The sequence below is a fragment of the Phaseolus vulgaris genome, chromosome 3 (genome assembly GCF_051622355.1).
Source record: "Phaseolus vulgaris cultivar YP4 chromosome 3, ASM5162235v1, whole genome shotgun sequence".
Lineage (NCBI taxonomy): Eukaryota > Viridiplantae > Streptophyta > Magnoliopsida > Fabales > Fabaceae > Phaseolus > Phaseolus vulgaris.
The window spans coordinates 6,557,048-6,580,972 of NC_143500.1; the positions used below are offsets into that span (position 1 = coordinate 6,557,048).

Below are 23,925 nucleotides of genomic sequence, written 5' to 3' on the forward strand. Positions count from 1 at the left end.
GCATTTGATATATTTTTTAACTCAAAATAATAATTTTCTTGTTTTTATTAATAAATCCATTTGATATTTTTGAAATTGGTTTTAAAATTCAAAATAATTTAAATTTAATATATATTTCCCAAAAATATTTTTTAGAATGAAATTTTATAAGATGTGTAACTAATTAATAATTTAAAATCGAATTAGTTTTTAATATTTAGTATATATATTCTCTCTAGACTTAGGTACAGGTCTTGTATGAATGCATGTCATTTTCTAATAAGAATAAATTATCTATTATTTTAGAGTTTAAAACGTAGAGATTAAGAAATATTAATTACTACATTTTAGTAAATAGTTATATAAATAAATATAAAATAACACGTGTTTACTAAATATAAAGATATATTTAATTGGGTTAGCTTAACATATAGACTTTCCTTTCTGAAAAAATATGTTATACAACGTTATTAATAATTTGGAAAAATATATAAAATATTTATATTTTATTATGTAATTATTATCGCATTTCAATAATAAAGTGTAACATGCGACATTTTATAAATGTGTATAATAATTGAATAATATATATATATATATATATATATATATAATGGTACTTTTATTGATATACAGTGTAACTTATGTTTTTTTTTTTCACTTTTCCATTTTTTTCTCTCTCTTATGTTCTCTTTTTTTCTACACTTATACTCCATCTATTTTGAGAATCAATGTTCATTCTTATCGGATCAAATTTTTTTTAAAAAAATTCTTATATAATTTAAAGATTTATTGTTCCCTATTTTTTCTTACGATTTCTCATCGATTTTGATGGAGTTATTTAAAAAAAGTGATAATCTCAACTTGTTTTTGCCACATCTTAAGATAAACATTTCAGGTGCTAGTTCCTGACCCTCAAGTGAAATTCTTTGCACAATTCAATTTCGCTCAAGGCTAGCTCCCTATATTCTAGTGAAATTTCTTGCACATTTTCCCTTAGCTGCCTCTTACTTCTTTTTCTGTAGGTCATGAAATTCAATTGACTCTTCTGAAAATTAATCATTTTGCAAATTGTAAGTGAGTACAACTCTCTAATGTCAATATTTGATTCAATTCATGTAACTTAAGTGTCTAAAACAAGTAAATCTGACACTTATCAAAATATAAAGTGAATATTAGTTTGTATATTCAATTGATTTATGATTTTTTGTATGAAATTAAGGTCATATATTTGAGATAATATGTGAGTTGTTGTTTGGTTGTGTATTAAGTATGAATGTCTTTGTTGTGACAAAGATCCTCTAGCTTCACTAATCATCTAACTGACATAAACTAAGATATCAGGTGGTTAGAAGCTAATGAGGGAGTTCTTACAGACTGTGACTACCTGTAGATACACGAATTGAGTTGTAATGAATTTACCTTGATCATTTCTCCTAGATTTGCTTGTAAATCTAAGTCTTGAGTATTGAATAAGATATTAGTCTCTAGTATGACATATTTAATATTTCGCTTGTTGAATTTTGATTGTATAGATCCATGTGTGGTCTATATTAATGTTGTATGATTGGTATTTGAAGGAGATTAAATGGTTGTGATATGTTGATTGACATGTTTTTTTGTATATATACTTCTTAAAATTACAATTTATTTTAATAGCTTATCTTTGTATGTCTTGTTTGTTTTATGAATTGTGATGACTATATTAGTACATAAGTAGATACAAATGCAAAAGTACAGAAACATCTAGAATCAACATTTAAAATAAGAAAATATTATTATTTTTTATTAAATAGACTATGTTTGTATAATCATAAGTCCATCAATACACACACTTTCTCTAAGTAAAGGCGTTTTTCTTCATAAAAACCTTTATGTCTATAATTACTAATAGATTTCAACACCCAAGGGAATTTATTACTATAGAGTTATAATCATACGGGTTCATGACAATACACGGATCAAACATTAGAGTTCTGAAAGATTAATATCTTTCTTTCCTAGTATTTTGTGATCTTCATGTGTAGTCCTTCTGGTGCCAACACCCTTGGAAATTTCACAAGTTTCTTGTTTCCCTGTACTTCTTCCCATCTGAAAAAAAAATATAGTAAGAAGAGAAAATAATCAATTAATAAGATTGTAAAATTATGTGAACACTATAAAATGTTCTTACTAAGACATAAAAAAGGCCCACCATTAAAGGAGTGCTTAAAAGATCATTAGTAACAAAAAAAAAATGGGAGAAAATGAGATAACTAGTATATTCTATGATGAAAGCCTAATTTGAGTCAAGTGGTATACAATAATAGATCTCATAGTGAAAATTATACCATTTGACTGTCTATCTAGTAATCCTAAATTATGACAAAGATAAGACAATAGGAGCTACCATGAATACTTAGTTGAACAAAAATTCTAACATTGCAACTACAAGTGTTTGGCATCCTAAAGAGTCTAAATGTTTAAGAAGCTTTTTATTTATTTATTGTAGTTTTACTCGCGAACTAACAACCATGCACTTGTCCAATCCTTTGATTTGAATATCACTACAAGAAAATAATCAAATAGAAACCAATACTTAGAGACAAAATAATTAGTTGTAATAGTAACTAAATTAGATACATTTTAGAAACTAAAAAAAAAAGTTTCTAAATTAGTTTCTATTATTGTTAAATAGTTTCTATCAAAGTTTTAATTACCAATTATTTAGTTTTTAAATTTGGTAGAAAAACCTTGAATGCTAATTAGATACCAATTTAGAAATCATTTAATAATATAAATTAATTTAAAAATAAAAAATTTATTTAGTTTCTAAAATAGTCTTTAATTTAGTCACTATAGTAACTAATTATTTGTTATCTCTAAAATTGATTTCTATTTCATAATTTTCTTATAGTGTATACAATGACTCTAACCAATTTAACATTACATATTCAATGTATCATGAGCATAATTTACATGTTGTTGAGTAGACAATAGTAAATAAATGTTTTATGAGTTATATACAAACATAAATTTTGTTAGTCATTGATATTTTGAAGAGTTATGCACATGTATAACCAGTTTTTTTTTAGCAGATTGAAATATTCCTAAAATATTTCTAAAATATCTCACACTATTTATTTATTTTTATAAAAAAAATCAATGTTTAGAAGTAAGATAACAAAAATATCAAGAGTGAAAAAGATAAACAAATCTGTATTTATAAAATAATAATCTACCTGTATCTAGTCACAAAGTTGTGAATAAAAATACTGACTTTAAGCATGCCCCACTCCTTTCCAGGACACACCCTGCCTCCTGCTCCAAATAGCAGGTTGTGATTATGAGTCTCCAACCCTTTCTCCTGCATTGCATCATACATTTTATGTTCAATATCCTCTGTTTCTCATCATCATACACATAAGAAAATAAGAACTAGTTGTTTATCATCAAGCAACTTACCAGCCATCTCCTTGGATTAAAAGTAAGAGGTTCTTCATAGAGGATGGGATCATAGTTAGTCTCCCTTGTGTAAACATAAACCCTCCATCCCTTTGGAATCATATAACCTAAAAAGTGATAGCCATAGTTAATGTCATTACCTCAATGAATGTTTCTATATCAGAACAATTTACTGACATTTGAAAACATGTACCATTCAACTCTACATCATTAGCAGTCCTCCTCATCACTCCACTAACAACACTAGCCAATCTCATGGTCTCAAGTATCACCTGCACATACAAAACAAAAATAAATCACTTTTTTCTGAATTTGAAAATCTGATGGTGATCATGCAATTAACTCAAATTCTCCCAGGTGATCATCACTTAGTTCTACAACAGTTCATATATGGATAAAATGTCTACCGCACGAGTTTGACTCATATTCTTGTAATCATCCCAGTTGAGCCGTTCCCCAGGCAATTTCTTTTGCAAGATTGCAAAATGCTCATCCTGCAACAAATATTTGAAACTTAAACCATGATTCAGTTTTAATAGTGAAGAGCATGATGAGATGGAAATTAACACTGTGACTCACTCTTACTGCCTGTAGAAAGTTAGGGTTATCACATAGGTATTTGATAGCCATCATTGTAGTAGTGGATACTGTTTCATAACCTGAGTATAAAATTGTGATGATTTGCTCCATTATTTCTTCGTCATCTAGCTTGTATTTACCATCCTCGTTTCTCACAAGTTTTTCAAGAATGTCGTTATGAGTTGCTGAAGAAGCTCTTCTCTTGGCTATGAGCTCTCTTAGTATTGTAAGCACTTTTCCCCTAGCCTGTAACCAACAAAATGCTGCTACTTGAACTTCCAATGCAAGAGAAAGAAAAAGTAAGTTTGGATTGCAATCATAATTGTAGTTTTTATACCTTCATCCCTCGATAATATTGAGTTCCTGGAATATTAAATGGCAAGGATATTGTTGCTAGTGCCATTTTATCAAATATGGCTTTAAAAGATTCAAGGAAAGAGTTTGGCTCATCTTCTACCACAGCTTTCATGGAAATAATGAATGCCATCTGAAAAAAAAATAAATCTAAGAATACACACACTTATACGGTGAGTGTGTTTCATCTGTAGCTCAAACATTGAGACAAATACTGGACACGACATGAACACTTTGACACGTGTAATTTCTAAAATATAGAACACGGATACACAGATCTATATATTATATCATTGTAAATTATATAAAATGACAATCAAAATTTATGTGAATAAGTATGATTGATTTTTTCTTAGTGGCAGAAATATGTTCTCATGATTGGTTCAAAAGAATGTGTTCCTTGTTTTATAAACATAATAAAAAAAACTTATATAATAAGTTTTTTTAAAATTTTGTTGAAAATGTGCTAGAATTATCAAGAGACTCAAATAATATTTTTTGAATTTAACACATGTCGTACGAGTGTCATACACATGTCAATGTTGTGTTTGACATGAAAACATCATCTAAGAAACGTGTCCGAATTTCATTCATGCATTTGACCTTTTGATTCTTCCATTTATACTTCAACATGATTCAAAATAGAAATAATAATTCAATCTTTTCTAGAAAAAATGGATTTACCATTGGACCCAAGGGCATGCTTCGAAGGTTTAATCAACTCAGGAGTTATAAGACTGATACATACCTGAACAGTTTTTTCTTGAAGATCGATTATTTTACCATCCCAATTGTGGAGGAAAGAGCTCATGAACTCATCAACTTCTGGCAAAAGATGATCCTTAACAGCCATTGGACCAATGAGAGATAACAGTGACCCTCTAATTCTCTTGTGTACTGCACCATGAACCTCAGCAATGTTAGTCCCTAGGATCTTCCTCATGGAATCAGGGTAGCCAGGAACAAAGCCCTTTGCTTCATTCACGAGTACGTATCTATTGATGTCAGGATCCATGCTAACCACAATAGGAGACCCCAATGCATGTGTTTTGAAGAGACTTCCATGCCTGAATGCAAAGGAAACAATTTGTTTTCATCATTAGATGAAGTACAAGGAAACAAATAGGAGAAACATTATAGGATAGGATAAGTAATATTTGATCATAAATTAGAAAAATATGTAGAAATGCTCACCTTTTTTTAACATAATGTGAAAAAATATATTTCTTTTAAAAATTTCAAAATGTCGATATAATAAAATAATTAAATAACAACAAATTTTTAAAATAAAAAATAATTTTTTATTAACTAAGATAAATATTATTTTATAATTAAAATAATTATTAATATTTAAAATAATTTTATTATTAATAAAAAATTATAAATTGATTTTTGGATAAAACAATTTATCAAAATTTAACTAGTACTAACTAATATAGATTCTAAATTAGTTATTGTAAAAATTAATTTAAATTTTATTAAAATCGAACGTATTGAACCGATTAAAGATACTAGTTTAATATAACTAGTCATCCTTTAATTACTAGTTATTAAGTATATTTTTAAGGTTATATCTTGTGCGTTGCACAAATAAAAAAAACTAATTTAATATATAACGAATTAGTCCATAATTATAATAAAAGTTTATTTTATTATTAATTACTAAACAATATATATATACATTTCAGGTATTAAAATCTCGTGCGTTGCACAGATGAAAATATTAATTTGAATATATAATGAGTCATACTTTAATAGATATATTTAATATTTATTAAAATCTCAGGCGTTTCATAAAAGATACTAGTTTAATATATTACAACTAGTAATTTAATTATCTTAAATAAAAAAAATTTAAAAAAAAACTTTTCATTCTTACGTGTTTATTTTTTTCTTCTCAAAGAAAATTATTTTTGCTTAATTTTAATCTTTCTCAGAGATCTAGAAGACAGGAAGATGTTTTGTAAATGTCAAAAATCTATCCAAATAAGAGAATTTTTTATAAACAATGTATATACAAAAAAAAAACCTTAAAAGGCAAAATAGAAAAATTAATTAAGGGAATAAATCTATATGAAGGAGCAAAAGGGTATTGAAATCAAACAAAAAAGTTATAGAATTTAAGGATTTTTGTAGAACACCACCTTAATTTGCGTCCTTTCATGAAATCTGGTCCTTGTGTGAGAAATCTGAGAGTCTCTCCAACAAAAGGCCAACCCAATGAGCCTGGAGGCATTCCTTCCCTTGAATACCTTAAGTTGTTCCATTTCATCAATGCCAAGAATGCAGAAATGGTGAAAGCCAGGACATAATAAAACACTGTCAACATGATTAATTATCTTTTTCTCTGTTTGATGGAATGCTGCTTGTTGCATAGGATGAATGATATATATATATTGCTAGCTATTATGATTAATTAATTAGTATTTCTGAGGTGGCAATCAAGTTTTGAAACAAAACAAAAACCAATTATGACACCAATTTGGAATATACAGATAAACATTAAATAAAACAGCCAAATTACATGCACATTAATTTAGTATTTATTACAATAGAGAGTTTTTTTTATATATATAGCATTACTAAGCAATTTGACATCTCAGTTAGGTTGACATCTCAATTAATAACAATCATCTGACATCACATAAAAAAAATATTATTAAAAAAAATACAAAAAAAAATCGGAAGATTATATCAAAATTCATATGTCAACAAAAGCGATATATATGTAGACTATACTTATTCATAAATCATTCTAAGAACATATTATATGGAAGCCTATTATACCAAGAAATGATTATTTATGAGTAAATCATAAATTAGTCAACTTATCAACACCACAATTCCTTCATGAAAATTGAGTAACTTTAAACCTGATTTTTCCACAGTAATTAAGACAAGTATTCATCGATTACGAAGCATCCACGAAACATTAGCCATAGCAGTAAACGCAACACAAACCAAGGCAGAATCACATTCAAGTCATACATTAGTAAGCCCCATCTTTTGAGCTTCGTTCGTAACATGTATATCTCCATAAAACTCAGCAACCATAACAGTATGAACTTCAAGAAATGCAAAGAAAACACCAATAAACTCCCCCATTCTCCAATGAAAAAGACCTCCACAAGAAGCAAGATCAGGATATCCCCTAGCAGCCCCATCAATGTTATTTTTAACCCACTCTAGTGAAGGAAACTCCCATATAACAGGAAGAGGATGGAGAACTTTGCCAGTACAAGTATTACTACTAAAAAACTTAATCACTTTGAAATCCAACATATCATTCTTCATTAAATTAGAGGAATTTCTCACTACACAAGTTAAATCTTTGATTATCGAAATAGCCCTAGAAACATCAATTTTATCATGAAATCTAGAATAATTCCTCATATGCCATATCATCCAAATAGAAAAAGTTATCACAACAAGCTCAATCAATTTAACAAAAAGACTACCATCACTCTTAATAAAAGAAAGAAGATCATCCTTATTAGATAAAAGAGAAATAAAAAAAATCTTCCGAACTCAACTCCAAATATGCAAAGCATTAGAACATTCAAAAAATAAATGTCGAATAGATTCTTGGTGCTTTTTACAAAACGTACACATAGAACATATATCCAAACTGTCATTCTAAATATGTTAATCTTTAGGAAGTCGCGCATGAAAAACTTTCCAGAGTACTAGAGCCTTGGAAGGCAGAATATAATGAATTTACCCCAACCACAGGGAACTCTTGATCCAAAGAAAAAAGTCATAATCGATTTAAGAGTGGAACGACCAGATTCATCTAGAATCCAATTAAGAATATTTTGTTCCTCCCTAACCATAATATGATTAAAAAAATGAGGCATCTCTTGTAAAGATAAAGGAATATTTCAATCACAACCAGTCCAAAACTGAGATACTGAATTCGAAATTCTAACACCATCAGATAACCCTGCAATAATATTTTGCAATAATCTTAGTTAAACTTTAATAACATATAAATTTTGGATTTTTTTATTTGATTTAATTAAAAATTGTTTGATTTTTTGTCAATGGAATAACATGTGTTATGATAAAATCACTAAATAGAAACCAATTTTAAAGATAAAAATAATTAGTTACTATATTAACTAAATTATCTATTATTTTAAATACTAGAAAAATTATTGGTATTTAAAGTAATTTATATTATTAATAAAATTTATAATCTAATTTTTAAATTGGTATCTAATTTGCTACCAAGATTTTAGCTACTAACTTTAGAATATAAATTAATTGGTAGCTAATTAGATACTAATTTAAAAATTACTTTATAAATTTTATTAATAATAGATATAAAAAAATTTTAGTCTCTAAATTAATATCAAATTTAATTAATAAAATAACTAATTATTTTTTATCTCTAAAATTAATTTTTATTTAATAATTTTGTTACAGCGATAATTAATTAATTAACTCACGTCTTACAACTAAATAGAAGTAACATTTACATATTACACCGAAAACCAAATAATATGATACTTTAAAAAAATTTGAAAATAAATATTTTTAAACACTAAATGGCATGAAAATATTTTTAATAAATATCCAATTAAAAATATCCAAATTTATTAAATACTTACAAATTAATTAAACATTTATTATATTTAATATGTACATAACATTAATCAATATAATCATAATAATATTAAATGATAAGTAATTATTAGGTATAATTACATTTGTTTGTCTCTATATTAAGGTTCAATAGTAAATTAGTTATAAAGATTTTTTCTTAAAAATCAATTTGATTTTTTTTAAAAAGTATGCAAGTTGTCATTTAGGTTAAATTTGCATAAACAAAATTAACTCACACTGATGTGGCACATAATATGATAAATTGAAAGAATATTTTCTGTTTTATTCAATCTGTCTTTCATCTATAGCAATGATACATATATATAACCATAGCATTAGAACCGTACAGAACCGTACAAACAAATTCTTTTTCTAACATAACATTTGTAATTAAAACTAATTATAGACCCATTAATAGTGATTATATTCCTATAATTAAGTCTAATTATAGACTCATTAATAGTGGTTATATTCCTGTAATTAAGTCTAATAATGATTTTGTCCGGTAATATCCCCTCAAGTTGGAGCATGTAAGTCTTGAATGCCCAACTTGACCAAGATGGCTCCAAACTTTTTAGCACCGAGAGCTTTGGTGAAAAGGTCAGCTAGTTGTGTATGTGTGGGCACATAGGATGGAAGAAGGCGCTTGTGAATGATTTCATCTCGAACAAGGTGGCAGTCAACTTCAATGTGTTTGGTGCGTTCGTGGAAGACCGGGTTTTTAGCAATGTGAAGTGCTGCTTGACTATCACAATAAAGACGAATTGGGTCAGGATGAGGAACATGTAGAGAAGCGAGAATGTCTTTAATCCACTTTAATTCTCGGGTGGTCTTAGCCATTGATCGATATTCAGCCTCAGCAGAGGAGGCAGAAACCGTTTGTTGTTTCTGGGTTTTCCAAGAGATTGGGGAAGTGCCGAGTTGAATAAACCATCCGGTGAGAGATTTCCGTGTCAGTGGACAACTTGCCCAATCAGAATCACACCACCCAAAGAGTTGTAAGTTGTTCTCTCGAGGTAGGAGTATTCCTTGTCCAGGATGCCCCTTTAAATATCGAACAACACGAAGAGCAGCTTGCCAATGCTCGGAGCGTGGATTTTGCATAAATTGAGATAAAGCTTGGACACTGTAGGCAAGGTCAGGTCGAGTGAAACACAGATAAATTAACCTCCCAACAAGTCTACGATAAGTAGCCGGGTCAGAAAGAAAAGAACCAGTAGCGGAGCTCAATTTGTGATTTTCTTCACATGGTGTAGTGGCGGGCTTCGCACCCAACAATCCGACTTCAGTAATGATATCTAAGGCATATTTTCTCTGACAAAGGAAGATTCCGTTGGGGGAGTGAGCAACTTCAACCCCTAGGAAGTACTTGAGGCGGCCTAAATCTTTCATATGAAAGCATTGATTTAAGTAGCCTTTAAAACATTGGATGGCAGTACCATTATTCCCTGCAATCACAAGATCATCAACGTAGACTAGCACAACCAACTGTATGTCATTATTATTGAGAGTAAACAAGGAATGATCCTTCGGGGATTGTTGGAAGCCGTAACGAGTGAGAGAAGAAGATAGTTTAGCAAACCAACACCTGAGGGCCTGTCGAAGGCCATATAGAGACTTTTGAAGCTTGCACACTGCCCCTGGTTGAGATTCTTGGAAGCCAGGAGGGAGTTTCATATAAACCTCATCATCAAGATCACCATGGAGAAACGCATTGTGAACGTCCATCTGATGAAGCTCCCAATCTTTTGCGGCTGCTACTGCTAGAGTTGTGCGAATGGTTACCGTCTTTACGACAGGAGAAAACGTCTCGTTGTAATCCAAACCCTCCACTTGATGATTGCCAAGAATTACCAATCGAGCCTTGAATCTTTCAATTGTTCCATCCGAGTTGTATTTGATTTTGTAGATCCATTTACACCCAAGTGCCTTCTTTCCAGGAGGGAGAGCGGTCAGTTTCCAGGTGTCATTGAGTTCGAGAGCATGAATCTCCTGTGCCATAGCATCACGCCACCGGGGTTCTCGGACCGCTTGAGAAAAGAACAGGGGTTCCTGCTCGGTGTGTAAAGAGGCAAGAAAACTTTGATGATGTTTAGAAAAGGAATCACAATTCACAAAATCATGTATAGGATACGAAACACCTGAGGATTCTGTTGAAGGAGGTGACGGAACAGAGGGGCTTGACGGTATCGTGGTGGCTGCGACAAAATCGCGTAACCGTACGGAAGGCAGCTTCGCGCGATGCCCTCGCCCAAGGGGAACCGCGGCCGTCAGCGGTGGTGAAGAAACCGACGGCGCTGTCTCCGTCGGACGCGGCGGTGGATCCGCGGGTAGCGTCAAGGCTTCTATACACGGACCGGAGTCGTTGATAGTGTGGTCGAAGTCATCTGTGAGGGTAGCATCCTCCTTGGCTGGGATGGGAGATGCAATGGGTTGGTTGACGATGCATTCATCTAGGTTTGAGGAGGCAACTTCATGAAGAAAATGTGGGTCCGTTCCAGTTTCTAAAGAGTTGGCAATAATTGGGTTTTGCAATGGTGGTGCAGTGTCCATCTTTTTGGCTTCAAAATATGGAAATTTATTTTCGAAAAAATGTACATCACAAGAGACAAAGAAAGTTTCTGTTTCCAAATCAAATAATTTTCATCCTTTTTGGCCATATGGATACCCGACAAACACACATTTTCGGCTACGACTATCAAATTTATCCCGCTGTCTATTTTGATTATGAGCATAACATAATGAACCAAATACTCGTAAGTGCGCGTAATTGGGTACACATCCATGGATCACTTCATAAGGGGTTTTTCCTTTTAGAATGGAGGATGGTGTGAGATTGATTAAGTAGCCTGCAGTCAAAACGCATTCCCCCCAAAATTTAATGGGAAGATTGCCTTGAAACCGTAATGACCGAGCAACATTCAGAATATGCCGATGCTTGCGTTCGACGCGTCCATTTTGTTGCGGGGTCCCGACACAGGAAGTTTGGTGAAGGATACCTTGTTGAATGAAATATTGTTTTAGACACATGAATTCGGTTCCATTGTCAGAGTGAACCATTTTAACACATTTGTTGTATTGCCTCTCAACGAGTGTGAAATTTTTTTTCAAAGTCACTGATACCTCTGTTTTTTCTTTTAACAAATAGATTCCAACTGCCCGTGAACAATCATCCACAATTGTCAAAAAATATGAAGCACCACAGGATGAAGGAGTTTTATAAGGACCCCATAAGTCACAATGAATTAAATCAAAAATATTCAAAGCTTGATGCGCACTTAAGAAAAACTTATCTCTCGTTTGTTTCGATTTTTCACAAACTTCACAAACTTTATTCAACTCATCACGAGTACATTTCCCACTTATATCAGGAAGCATTTGCACAATCTTAAATGACGGATGTCCTAATCTTTGGTGCCAAAGTGCTAGTTGATTTTCCATCTTGACATGACATGCTTGAGTCTTCCGTACCCCACGATACCAATAAAGCCCATCTTTCCGTTCACCTGCTCCAATCAGCGTCCTCGAAGTGCGATCCTGTATAATACACAATTTATCAGTGAATGTTACAACACAATTTTCTTCATCCGTCAATTGAGGTACTGAAAGTAAATTGCATTTTAATTTGGGAACATAAAGGACATTTTTCAATTCAAGTCCTTCTTCAAGAGTCACTGTTCCCTGTTCGTAAGCTAGAACACGTTCACCATCGGGTAACCCTACGGGGCACCCTTGTATAGTTTCCTTTTCACTCAAATTTTCCAGTGACCCGGTCATATGGTTTGATGCCCCACTGTCAATAATCCACAAATCCCAAATGCTCTTACCAGTCATTTTCTCTGATTCATTTGATTTTTGTTTGCTGATCATATCAACCAGTACCTTCCATTGTTCATTGGTCAGACCTGCCATCTCAAGTTTCTTGTCGTCATTGTTGGCTTGACTGTTGCTTCCACTAGCGTGTGCCACATTTGCACGTGTCGGGTTACCTTTGTTTCGCATCCCTTAGCGTCCCCTGCCGTTCCATTTGCCTTCACTTTTTGGTCTGTCACCCCACCATTCGGGATATCCGATCAATTGAAAGCATCCCTTCATGTCGTGACCATTTTTACCGCAATGACTGCACGTCATTAATTTTTCTACCATATCTCCACGCCCTTTTTCTTTGTAGTTGGCCTGCATCGCAAGACCCACGACCAACCCCCTTTCTTCCGTTGATTTGGCCATCATTCTCACTCTTTCTTCTTGTACCAACATAGCATATACGCGGTTCAGAGACGGCAATGGGTCTGAGGCCAGAATGTTTGATCTTACTGTCCCGTAGCTTGCGTCATCCAACCCCATAAGGAGTTGATGAACCTTCTCCTCCTCCCTTCGTTTTTCCAACTGAGCACCAATCTCACACTTGCATCCACCACACGTACAAGATGGAATTTTGTCACTGTTAGCAAGCTCATCCCAAAGGACCTTCAATTTTCCAAAGTAAGTTGCCAACACCATTCCCTCCTGCTTGCATCTTGACAAGTCCGACCTTAGTTGTTGAATTCTAGGTCCATTCACGACCGAGAATCTTTCTTTAATGTCTTCCCACAAGTTATGTGCAGTCTCAGCATATGCTACTGTGGATCGTAAGCTTGGTTCAATGGTGTTTAGAATCCAAGAGACAATCATGGACTGCACGGTCCACCAATCTTCAAGGTCGGGTGCCTCATCCTCTGGTTGGATATGTGTTCCATCAATGAAGCCCCATTTTCTCCGGGCACGAAGCGAGATCTTTACTGCTCTTGCCCATTCGTCATAATTTTCTCCGCGCAATTGGACTTGCGTGATTATGTTTCCGGGATTGTCACTCGCGTTGAGATCATATGGCGAGTAGGTCTTCTTAGCACCTCCTCCTTCGTGCTCTGCTTTGTTGGCATTATTCTTTTCTGGTGCATCTGCCATGGTTGTGCACCGTTGCCTTTGCTTTGTGTTTGTCGGGTAGAGTTTTGTGCTCTGATACCATGAAAGAATATTTTCTGTTTTATTCAATCTGTCTTTCATCTATAGCAATGATACATATATATAACCATAGCATTAGAACCGTACAGAACCGTACAGATTCTTTTTCTAACATAACATCTGTAATTAAGACTAATTATAGACCCATTAATAGTGATTATATTCCTATAATTAAGTCTAATTATAGACTCATTAATAGTGATTATATTCTTGTAATTAAGTCTAATTAAGTCTAATAATGATTTTGTCCGGTAATATAAATTTATGCAAACATGAACTCCACGTGTAATCCAACACAAAAGTCACGTGGTTGTGAGAGAGGGGAAAATCACTTCGACCCACTTCCAACTTCAAAACTTAAATCCTAGTTCACTGTCTTTCTTTTGGGTCTTCAACAATGTCAGTGATGTTGCAAAGGAAGGCACAAAAACTTCGCAAGGGAAGCCACAATTGGTGAGTAACAATAATGCTTGCACCCAACGTCGTTTGCACCACCCTTGGCCCTCGCAGCATGAACAAACTTATGGACAATGATAAGGAAATTGTCACCATCTCCAACGATGGCACCACCATCATGAAACTCCTCATCATACCAAGCTTGTTCACAAAATTTTGAAAGGGAACCCGTTGTAGGGTTTTCGTAAACATGACTGCTAGTTGATCAGAAGATTGAATAGGTAGGAGATGTAGGAGTTTGTCCTGTATTTCTCATGAATCACTTGGCAATGAATGTCGATGTGTTTCATTCTTTCATGAAAACTAGGATTATGAGCTATGTGGCGATCTGATTGATTATCACAATAGAGAGTAGCAGGATCAGAGGTTTGTATATGAAGGTCACGAAGTATATAGTTGATCCATTGTAGTTCACAAGCAGTAGTCGTGAGCGCTCTGTATTCTGCCTTAGAAGAAGACCGAGAAACAGTGTGTTGTTTCTTTGTTTTCCAGGAAATAAGAGAGTAGCCTAGGAAAATGCAATAACCGGTCTAGAACGTCTTGTGTTAGGACAAGATGCCCAATCCGAGTCATTAAAGGCCTTAATGTGAACTTCATATTCACTGTTAAAAAATAACCTATGCACAAAATTAGCTTTGATGTAGTGTAGAATATGTTGCACAACTTGTTGATGATGAACTGTAGGTTCTTGAACAAATTAACTAAGGAGTTGGACAACAAAGGTTATATCGAGTCTAGTGTTGGTGAGATATAGGAGTTTGTCAATTAGTCTTTTATAGGGATTAGGATTTTGAAGTTTATTTGTAGTTTCAAACAAAAATTCAGTGTTACATAAGAGGAGTAAAACACGGTTTACTTCCTAGCATTCCATTTTCTTTCAAAATGTCAAGGGCGTATTTCCTTTGACATAAATGAATTCCTTTCTTAGATCTGGCGACTTCAAGACCCAATAAGTATTTTAGTTCACCAAAATCTTTCTCATTCTTATGCAAGTCCCTGAGAGGGCTTAATTGGACCATGATTTATGTTTATTTTTGTTTCTTTTTTGTTTATTTCAATATATATATTCATCAATTTCCAATCCGGAATGCAAAAAAATAAATGCGTATTTCCCATTCCGTAAAATTACCGAATTGCATTGTCCGGAAGAAGAAAGAGTAATGTGGATTTTATGTGTATTTTGGGGTTTTTAAAAAATAGTAGGGATATTATTGTCTTTGCATTACATTGTGGGGGTGCAGGAAGAAAAATGTAGGGTGCAAGAAGAAACTGCCAACCCAAAAATATGTTGGCCCAAATAAGTTTATGACCCAAATATTTGACAGCAGCCACATAAATTTTTCTTAGGCTTCTTACCCCTACAATTTTCTAAATCCCAAAACTAGCCTTGATCTTTTATTTGAAAATGGGCATCGTGATTACTGAAAATCGGGATCTGGGAGTGTGCTACGGATTCATCAATCCATAATTGAATCATTTTTTCTCTCCATATGAGGGGGTGTTCTGGAAGAAAATTTTGTATAAATTATTGATTTCCATATGTTGAATCCGGTAGCCTACTTCTGTTATGGATTGGTGGATTCAGAATGTTTTTTTTTTAATTATGGATTTCTGAATCTGGAATGCATAATTTTGTTACGGATTGGTGGAATCGGAATGTTTTTTTTGAACAATGGATTTTTGAATGTGAAATGTATATTTTGAATTATGAATTGGTTGAAATTTTACCGGAAGTGCCAATCCAAAAATTTTCCAGATTTCATAATCCAGAATGCAAAAAAAATAAATACAGTTCAAGTGCATTTTAGGGTTTTTAAAAAATAATAGGGACAATTTAATCTTTGCATAACATTGTGGGTACATGAAGAAAAATGTAAGAGTGTAGGAAGAAACTGCCTTCTTCTTATGACGTTAAACTATGGTCCAACTACTAACGTCTATGCTCGTGGGCTCACAAATGAAACCATGCAGTAAAATTAAATTGGCTTCTTCTTCCTGCACCCCTACATTTTTCTTCCTGCACCCCTACAATTTTCTAAATCCCGAAATTGACTTTAATGTTTTATTTGAAAAAGGACACCGTAGTTACCGGAAATAGGGATCTGGGAGTGTGTTATGGATTCATCAATCTGGAACTGAGTATTTTATTTTCCAGATGAGGGGGTGTTTCAGAAGCAATTTTTGCATAAATTATTGATTTTTGGATTGCTGAATCCGGAAGCCTAATTCTGTTACGGATTCGTGGATCTAGAATGCATTTTTTTGAATTATAGATTTCTGAATCTGGAATGCATATTTCTGTTATGGATTGGTAGATCTAGAATGCTTTTTTTGAATGATGGATTTTTGAATGTGAAAAGCATATTTTGAATTACAAATTGGTGGATCCGAAATTTTATCGGAAGTGTCAATCCAAAATTTTTCTGGATTTCATAATCCATAATGCAAAAAAATAAATACAGTTCAAGTGCATTTTAGGGTTTTTAAAAAATAATTGAGATAATTTAGTCTTTGCATAACATTGTGGGGATATAAGAAGAAAAATGTAGGTCTGCAGAAAGAAACTGCTAATTAAATTTCACACACCAACCCACCAATAATCTCCGATACACCAAAATTAGTTGTCACTCTGGACCTTCATTACCATTGATGGCAACTAACGTTGACAACTAATTTGAATAACACACGTGGGTCCACCGAATTCCAAATTCAGTGGCAAAATCTTTGTTTGTTACAATTTGTTCAATTCAAAATTCTCCACTCTGCTCTCCAATTTGCAAAATTCTCACCCACTCCAGTCAATAATAGTAAGTGTAACATCCTCAATTTTTTAATATTTACAATATTTTATTAAAAAAATATTATACTTTTTTTATAAGGACTCTAAATTGTACATACACTAAAAAGACTATAACAACTAAAAAAAATCACTAATAATTCTTCAACTCAATGCTTAGGGTCATTACCTCCATTACTTAACTTCTCCTCCATATAAAAACACGATCATAACAGTTTTTTTTTTTTTTAAAAGTAACCACAAATAAAAAATTCACAAACACCTCTTGATTTATTTTCTGTGTCATTGTTTATGAATTATTTTTTAAAAGAATTTAAAAAAGGAATTTTGGAGAAGATGATAATGAAACTAAATTTAAAGAAAATTGTTAATTTGAGAATTTAAAAACAAAAAAAAAATTAAAAAGTTTTAATCTAAGTGAAAATTTGAAAAGAAAAATTCTAAAAGTTCAAATTAATGGAATTTTTAACTAATTTGGATTAATATAATCGTGTCACATGTCTTATAATTTTTAATTTAATGTATTTTCGTGTTTGTGTGTCTTATGTCTATGCTTCATCGTGGTGCCAGGTGGATTAAAAGCAATAACAACTACAATTTTGTGTTTGTTGGTGTCAACATTCTTGACAAAAAGCTGATAAACATTGTAACTTTATAATCTAAAATTGGAACAAGAGGGGAATTAAATTAAAGGGCTTTGAACTACATGTGAGCCTGAAGTGGGCTGTTTCTTCCTGCACTTCCATACCTTCTTTTTTCACCTCCATAAATTTTTAAATTTCTAAAAATGTTTTTTTATAAAATTCTGGATTACATAATTCAGAAGTCATTTTTCAAATTTGTAATTAGCTTCCGGATTATATAATTCGGAATTTTTTTTAGATACATAATTACTTTCTGAATTACATAATCTGGAATTCTTATATAACTTCTGGGTTATGCAATCTGAAAGTCTTATATAGCTTTTGGATTATGTAATCCGAAAGTTTTTTTTAAATGAGTTAGTTAGTTATTTGAGTTTAAAAGAAAAATTAAATAATAAAATTTTATGTGCATAAATAATAATTTAAAAATAAAATAGAAAATCTCTTTATTACTACTAGTAAAAATACATTCTTAGCGCATGTATATTTACTTCTTTTTTTCTTATAGTAATAAAATATATCAAATATTAAATAAATTTATAATAATTATTAAAATAAAAAATATTATTAAATTTATAAATATATATTTATAAAAGTAATTATAAAATAAATAATTTTATCATAGCTAATTTTTTTTTTATTGTGGATAGTTAAATTGAATTTAAAGAACAGTTACCTAAAGAATAAAATAGGAAGAATTTATATACAATATATAAATATTATAATATTTATTAAAATAAAAGTTATTATAAAAATTATAAAATAAATATTTTTTGTTAATTTTAAAACTTTAAATTATATAGTATTCGAGAAAATTTAGTTTTTATTATAATAATAAACTTAATAAACTAAATTATTTTAATAAAGAAAAAAATTATTAAAAAAGTAGTTATAAAACAGTTATAGAAATATTTTTTTATTAATCTATAACATTAATAAATTTTACTTTTTCTATATATAAATTCTTATCGTTTTATTCTTTGACTAACCCTTATTTTATATTAAAAAATTATTCATAATAAAAAAATACCAACAAAATAAATAAAAGTAATCCAAAAAATTATAAACATTATTTATATTTATTTTTATAATTATATGATATAAGTTTTTATAATAATTATCTATACTATTATTTAGTAACTTTGTGCATCTTTTAATTCTCTAATAAAAAATAATTTATTTATTTAGTAAAATAAATAATCAAATAATTTTTTATTTTATTTTAAATAGTTAAATAACTCTTTTTTAAATATCAATTATATATTTTTTAATACTGTGTTTTAGAAGTTTTTATAATGTTATTAAAGAAGAAGATATAGTTCTATGTGAGTGTTGGGAATTCTAGTCTTCGGTCCCTTCCCTCTTCCTCCTTCTTCCTAACATCCTAGATTCCCTCCCAACCAAATTTAACATGCCAACCATCACCAATTTCTACTCCATTCAAGATTTATCCCACCACAACACCAAAGATGATTGCTGGATCCTGGTCCATGGAAAGGTATCACTTTTTCCACCAATAACTCTTTCTCTATCTAATCCCTATATGGGTTTTCTCTTCTTGCTTTCATGCCTTTTATTTTATATAAAAACTGTGTATTTGTGCTCATCCCTCTCATAATTTCTGTTTTCTTTTCTTTAGGATTGTTTGACCTCTAGGATTTTTTGTTGCTCTTGATTTGATTTATGCCCAATGATGTTGTTCGGAATATATAATTTAAGGTTTTGAACATTTTGGTTGTTTTTCCTGTATAATTGAACTAATGAAATGCAGGATCTACTAACTATACTTCTCTATCATCTTGTTCTCAGCGGGACCTTACATACCTTTTTTTTGGAGAATACCTAATATCTTATGTTTTAGTTTTCTTCCCACACTTTTGAAATCTGTGACATTGTTTTTCCTGATTCACCACATTTTATAGGACAGTAGAAATGGATAAATCAGTTACCCTTTTTCTTTGAATAAAGAAAGAATTAAAAGTTGTGGTTAACATGTAATGAACTTTTAATATTAGTGAGGCACCTATACTCACACAAACTTTTAAGCTGATTTTTTTTTACATATATTAGACAATATTTCTCATGTTTTTAATCTTTATTGTTCTTGTAAAAGACATTGTTTCCTTTCAATCTTCATCTTACTTGATTCAACTGGAAGTAAATGAATTGAAGTTGTGTTTCTGAATCTGCTTATACCGGACATGGGTTTACCTGGCTATAATGTGGTCCTGCTATTCTTCCTTGACATCTTTGGTCAACCTTGCCATAGATATGTTTATGCAGTTTCAGAGACTGACTTCGTGTTGGCAACTGCATCTCTTGGAAATTATTTTTTCTATTAAATGTCTCTTCTCAAAGAATGTAATACGAACTAAAGAAAAAGGGAATGCCTCTACTTTTCACACAAACACATTTTCATGAACTTCATGATACCAGGAAGCTTTACATAGTGTGGCAAACATATAACTGGTAGCTAAATGTAGAATCATGGCATGAATAACACATTATTTGTTCTAAATAGGTCTTCCAATATGAAAAAATTAATTTCAAATAGATTCAGTTGCCAACAGGTAGTTTTATGAAATTATATTACATGTGGAGCTCGTCGAAATGTGTGAGTGTGAAAAGTAGATGCATTCTTTTTTATTAGCTCGTATTCTCTTCTTTGAGGCGAGACATTTTGATCATGATGTTTTTCTAAAGTCTTGTTTCAATCATCATCATCAGTACATAAACTTGTTATGTGGAAAATGATTGTTATATCATTTTCTTTTATTTATTTTTATAAAGCATGACTTACCTGCTCCTAGTAAGTTCTTCCACCTTTAGATACTGATGCTTCATCATGTGTACAGTTAATAAGTAGTGTTTGGAAGCATTTTGCTGACATAAATGTGTTCTGTTCTGCACAGTTTTCAAGATAATATTTTGTACTTAGACCGGTCAAAGTGTTTTCTCTGTGTGTGTGGGGAGTCAGTCAGTTGAATAAAATGTAAAAGTTGATTCTTAATTGTGCCTTTTCCCCATATCTAAATAAGGAATTCTGAAGTTCTGATGTTTAAGTTTGCGGGGTGTTATTCTACAAGTGTTATTATGCTTGTAATTTTATTGTTCTCTGTTTGAAATGGTTGTAGTACTTGACCTAAGATATTTAGTACAAATAAGGTTGTCTAACTGAAGAGTTTAAACCCAAGAGCCTTTGTAGACTTGGCTCAAAATCATTAGAGTTTACCTAATATAAAAATACTATTGAAAACATATAAATTATATTTGTATATAAACATTAGAGTTAAATGGTTATGCACTTAAAAAGTTGAGAAATAAGAACAATTGTTTTTCCATTTGATGTTGATGGATAACTAAAGGGAATAATGTCGATCTTATGGCAACATTCTGAATTTTTTGAAAGTTCAAGTAGTCCAACTTCAAATACTTTTGAGATTGATAGTTTGGCTCTTGATGCTAATCTTAAAATGCTTTATTTGAGGAAGAACTTGATTGATATGATCCTGGGTCACGAGGAACACACAAGGAGGAGAAACTACAAGAAGCGTGACCAAGGTACAAGAAAGGGAGAGGAGAGTCCAAGCTATCAAGGAGGCTTCTTGGGGAGTGTTGACTTGGAGCAAGTCTAAGGAGTTGGAGGAAGGGCTTCATCAAGCCAACAAATTAATAAGGAGTCCTAGAAATAATAAAGATAGTTTAGAACGAGTTAATCCTACCTTGTATTCATGTTATAGCATCATTTGGGGTTAATTCTTTATAGGTTGTATTCTAAGAACCCTATTTGGTTTTAGATTAACCAAAACCTAAGTTAGGATAGGAAGTGTGCCATATGCTTTACAATTAGGCTAAGCTCTGGGAACCAAGTCATTTTTTAACACAACTTGGAAGATAAATGAAATTGAGTGTTTGTTTGTGAAGAGTGTGAATCTTCTTCTACTTAAAAGCTCTATCTTAGGTGTATCATATCTTAAGTGGTTACTCTCCTTTCTCTTTGCCTAATCTTGGTGAGTCATATCCAAGTAGGAAGAGTGTGCAACTATTCCATGTTCCTCCAAGAACTCCAAGATTGGAGTTCTAATTGAACCTACATGTATCTTTCCTTTCCTTTTCCATTTTTGGTTTCTATTATTTCTTTTTCTCTTCTTTGAACCTTGATTGTTCAAACCATTCTTAACCTACCGCAACCAAGAACCAATCACTTCTAAGCCAAGAAACCCACCTCGTGCCCTAGTAAAAACATCACCAATCCAATTAAGCTTTCAAGAACAAAGCCAAGAACCAGCAACCCTTAAACGTAGCTTGCAACCAATCCATATTTCATCCACCTAAAGGCATCTATAAATCAAACCAAAACCACATACACCTTACCCTAGGTATCCACAACCTAACCCATCAAAGCTACATTCCAACACACCAAGGACATCAAAACCCATCAACTAGCTTCCACAAACATTAGCCTTCTTTAACCTCCAAGATCTCTTTTAAAACTTGAGCAAGAACCATACATAGCAAACCATACCAATTCAACTTTAATCCCTTTCCTCTAGTCAATCATAGCTTGACTGAACCATAACCAAGCCATAAAATACTCAAATCCAACCTAGAGCAAATTTTACCACTTCTTTGTTTCCTTGGAACATGAGTTGATGGTCCTCCATTTAAAGCAAACCGCCAAATGTTTCAATCATTGATGGTACTTACGATATTATTAGAGGATTGTAAATGTTTAGATTTTATAAACTTATATTATAGTGGTATGGTTTATTTTAAATCTTTCCCTATTGGTTTGCTATATTCTTTTCTAGCCGCAAGCTGTTGACCCAACTTATTCAAACCCCATTGGAAACCAGCTTCTGTTATTCTCAATCCAAACAGTTCAATTAAGGTTTTTGAATCCAAAATTCAACCTCATGATTATTGTAGCTGCTTGAAGCTTCCAAATGCTCTCCACAAATGTCTTTTCTAATTTTTCCATTTGTTGTTCTATTTGTTGACCTGTTTTGTCATTTGCCAATGCAGGTATACGACGTGACACAATATTTGGATGATCACCCTGGTGGAGACGATGTAATCCTTGCTGCAACAGGTACCTTCCTCTGCTTCCTATATTCTTCATTACACTAAGGACTGCATGCAAAACTAAATATGAAAAAATTCATCCAATGTCAGTATTCAAATCTAAATGCACCTTTACTTTAATGAAGGGAACGATGCAACAGAAGAATTTGAAGATGCTGGCCACAGCAAAAGTGCCAGAGAACTTATGGAGCAGTATTGCATTGGTGAGCTCGACCCATCACCTCCAATTTCCACCAATTCTGAAAAGTTCATGCAGCTGACAAAGCAATATTGGGCTGTTCCTGTAACCGCTGTTGGTATCTCTCTGGTAGTTGGTTTCTTATACTTGCGTAAGAAGTAGCATTACACAAAGTCTGCAATTCAATTTTTGTAAACGTTGCAATCAAAATACATCATTGCAACAAATTTTGTTTTGTATTCCTTTGAGGGATAGATGTCATTAGAAAAGACTGGCTTATTTCAATATAGTAATAATTGATTATATGCATAAACATTAAAGGATTGGCCAAGAACAGATTATAAAACATTCTCTCTTTCAGATTTGTTGATTAAATTGGCGGAATCTTATTTTTCTTAGAAAATTAGATGGTTCCTTTGCATCTTTATTTTTGCTTTTGTTCTCAACAGTGCCTCTTTAAATTTACATGCATGCTTCTGGAACCTGAAACCGTTGTTTGGTTTTTTGGTATGGCTGTTCAATATATATCATGAACTAATGCTGGACCTTCTTATATGGGGTGTTTCTTCCTGCACTCCAAAATATTTCTCCCTGCACCCCAAAATATTTCTCCCTGCACCCCCATCATTTATGGAAAGACTATTTTATCCTTTAAAAATGACTTATGGATTACTCTTTCTGTAATGTTTCTGGAGCATACTTTCTGGAACACATTCTATGAATTTTGGATTTACCATTTTGGAAGTCAAAAAAATGTGTTTCAAAAAGGATATTTCGGAATGGTTTTTTTTTGTCTTCTG

General features: G+C 32.0%; 2 protein-coding genes across 2 annotated transcripts; one reads left to right on the forward strand and one right to left on the reverse strand.

Moving 5' to 3' along the window:
* Positions 1 to 1,741: 1,741 nt before the first annotated feature.
* On the reverse strand, positions 1,742 to 6,720 carry LOC137805771 (cytochrome P450 85A). The gene is made up of 9 exons (XM_068605696.1): positions 6,501 to 6,720; positions 5,105 to 5,423; positions 4,340 to 4,489; positions 4,003 to 4,248; positions 3,831 to 3,917; positions 3,617 to 3,695; positions 3,424 to 3,530; positions 3,201 to 3,325; positions 1,742 to 2,070 (listed from the first exon to the last, which is right to left on the reverse strand). The coding sequence occupies exons 1-9, from the start codon at positions 6,683 to 6,685 to the stop codon at positions 1,980 to 1,982; spliced, it is 1,389 nt and encodes a 462-aa protein (XP_068461797.1). The 5' UTR covers positions 6,686 to 6,720; the 3' UTR covers positions 1,742 to 1,979.
* A 12,456-nt stretch (positions 6,721 to 19,176) lies between these two features.
* Positions 19,177 to 23,500, forward strand: LOC137806355 (cytochrome b5). Its single transcript, XM_068606406.1, has 3 exons — positions 19,177 to 19,360; positions 22,888 to 22,954; positions 23,073 to 23,500. Exons 1-3 carry the CDS (start codon positions 19,274 to 19,276, stop codon positions 23,285 to 23,287), a joined length of 369 nt encoding a protein of 122 aa, XP_068462507.1. The 5' UTR covers positions 19,177 to 19,273; the 3' UTR covers positions 23,288 to 23,500.
* The last annotated feature ends 425 nt before the right edge of the window (positions 23,501 to 23,925 follow it).

What these genes read in the sequence shown, in the direction of transcription:
- LOC137806355 (XM_068606406.1), top strand. Translation starts at nt 19,274, where the DNA reads ATGCCAACCATCACCAATTTCTACTCCATTCAAGATTTATCCCACCAC. An exon ending in GGATCCTGGTCCATGGAAAG is followed by an intron (nt 19,361 to 22,887) that starts GTATCACTTTTT and finishes TTGCCAATGCAG; the next exon opens with GTATACGACGTGACACAATA. An exon ending in TGTAATCCTTGCTGCAACAG is followed by an intron (nt 22,955 to 23,072) that starts GTACCTTCCTCT and finishes ACTTTAATGAAG; the next exon opens with GGAACGATGCAACAGAAGAA.
- LOC137805771 (XM_068605696.1), bottom strand. Translation starts at nt 6,685, where the DNA reads ATGTTGACAGTGTTTTATTATGTCCTGGCTTTCACCATTTCTGCATTC. An exon ending in ATATGAGTCAAACTCGTGCG is followed by an intron (nt 3,696 to 3,830) that starts GTAGACATTTTA and finishes TTGTATGTGCAG; the next exon opens with GTGATACTTGAGACCATGAG. An exon ending in TTAATCCAAGGAGATGGCTG is followed by an intron (nt 3,326 to 3,423) that starts GTAAGTTGCTTG and finishes GATGCAATGCAG; the next exon opens with GAGAAAGGGTTGGAGACTCA.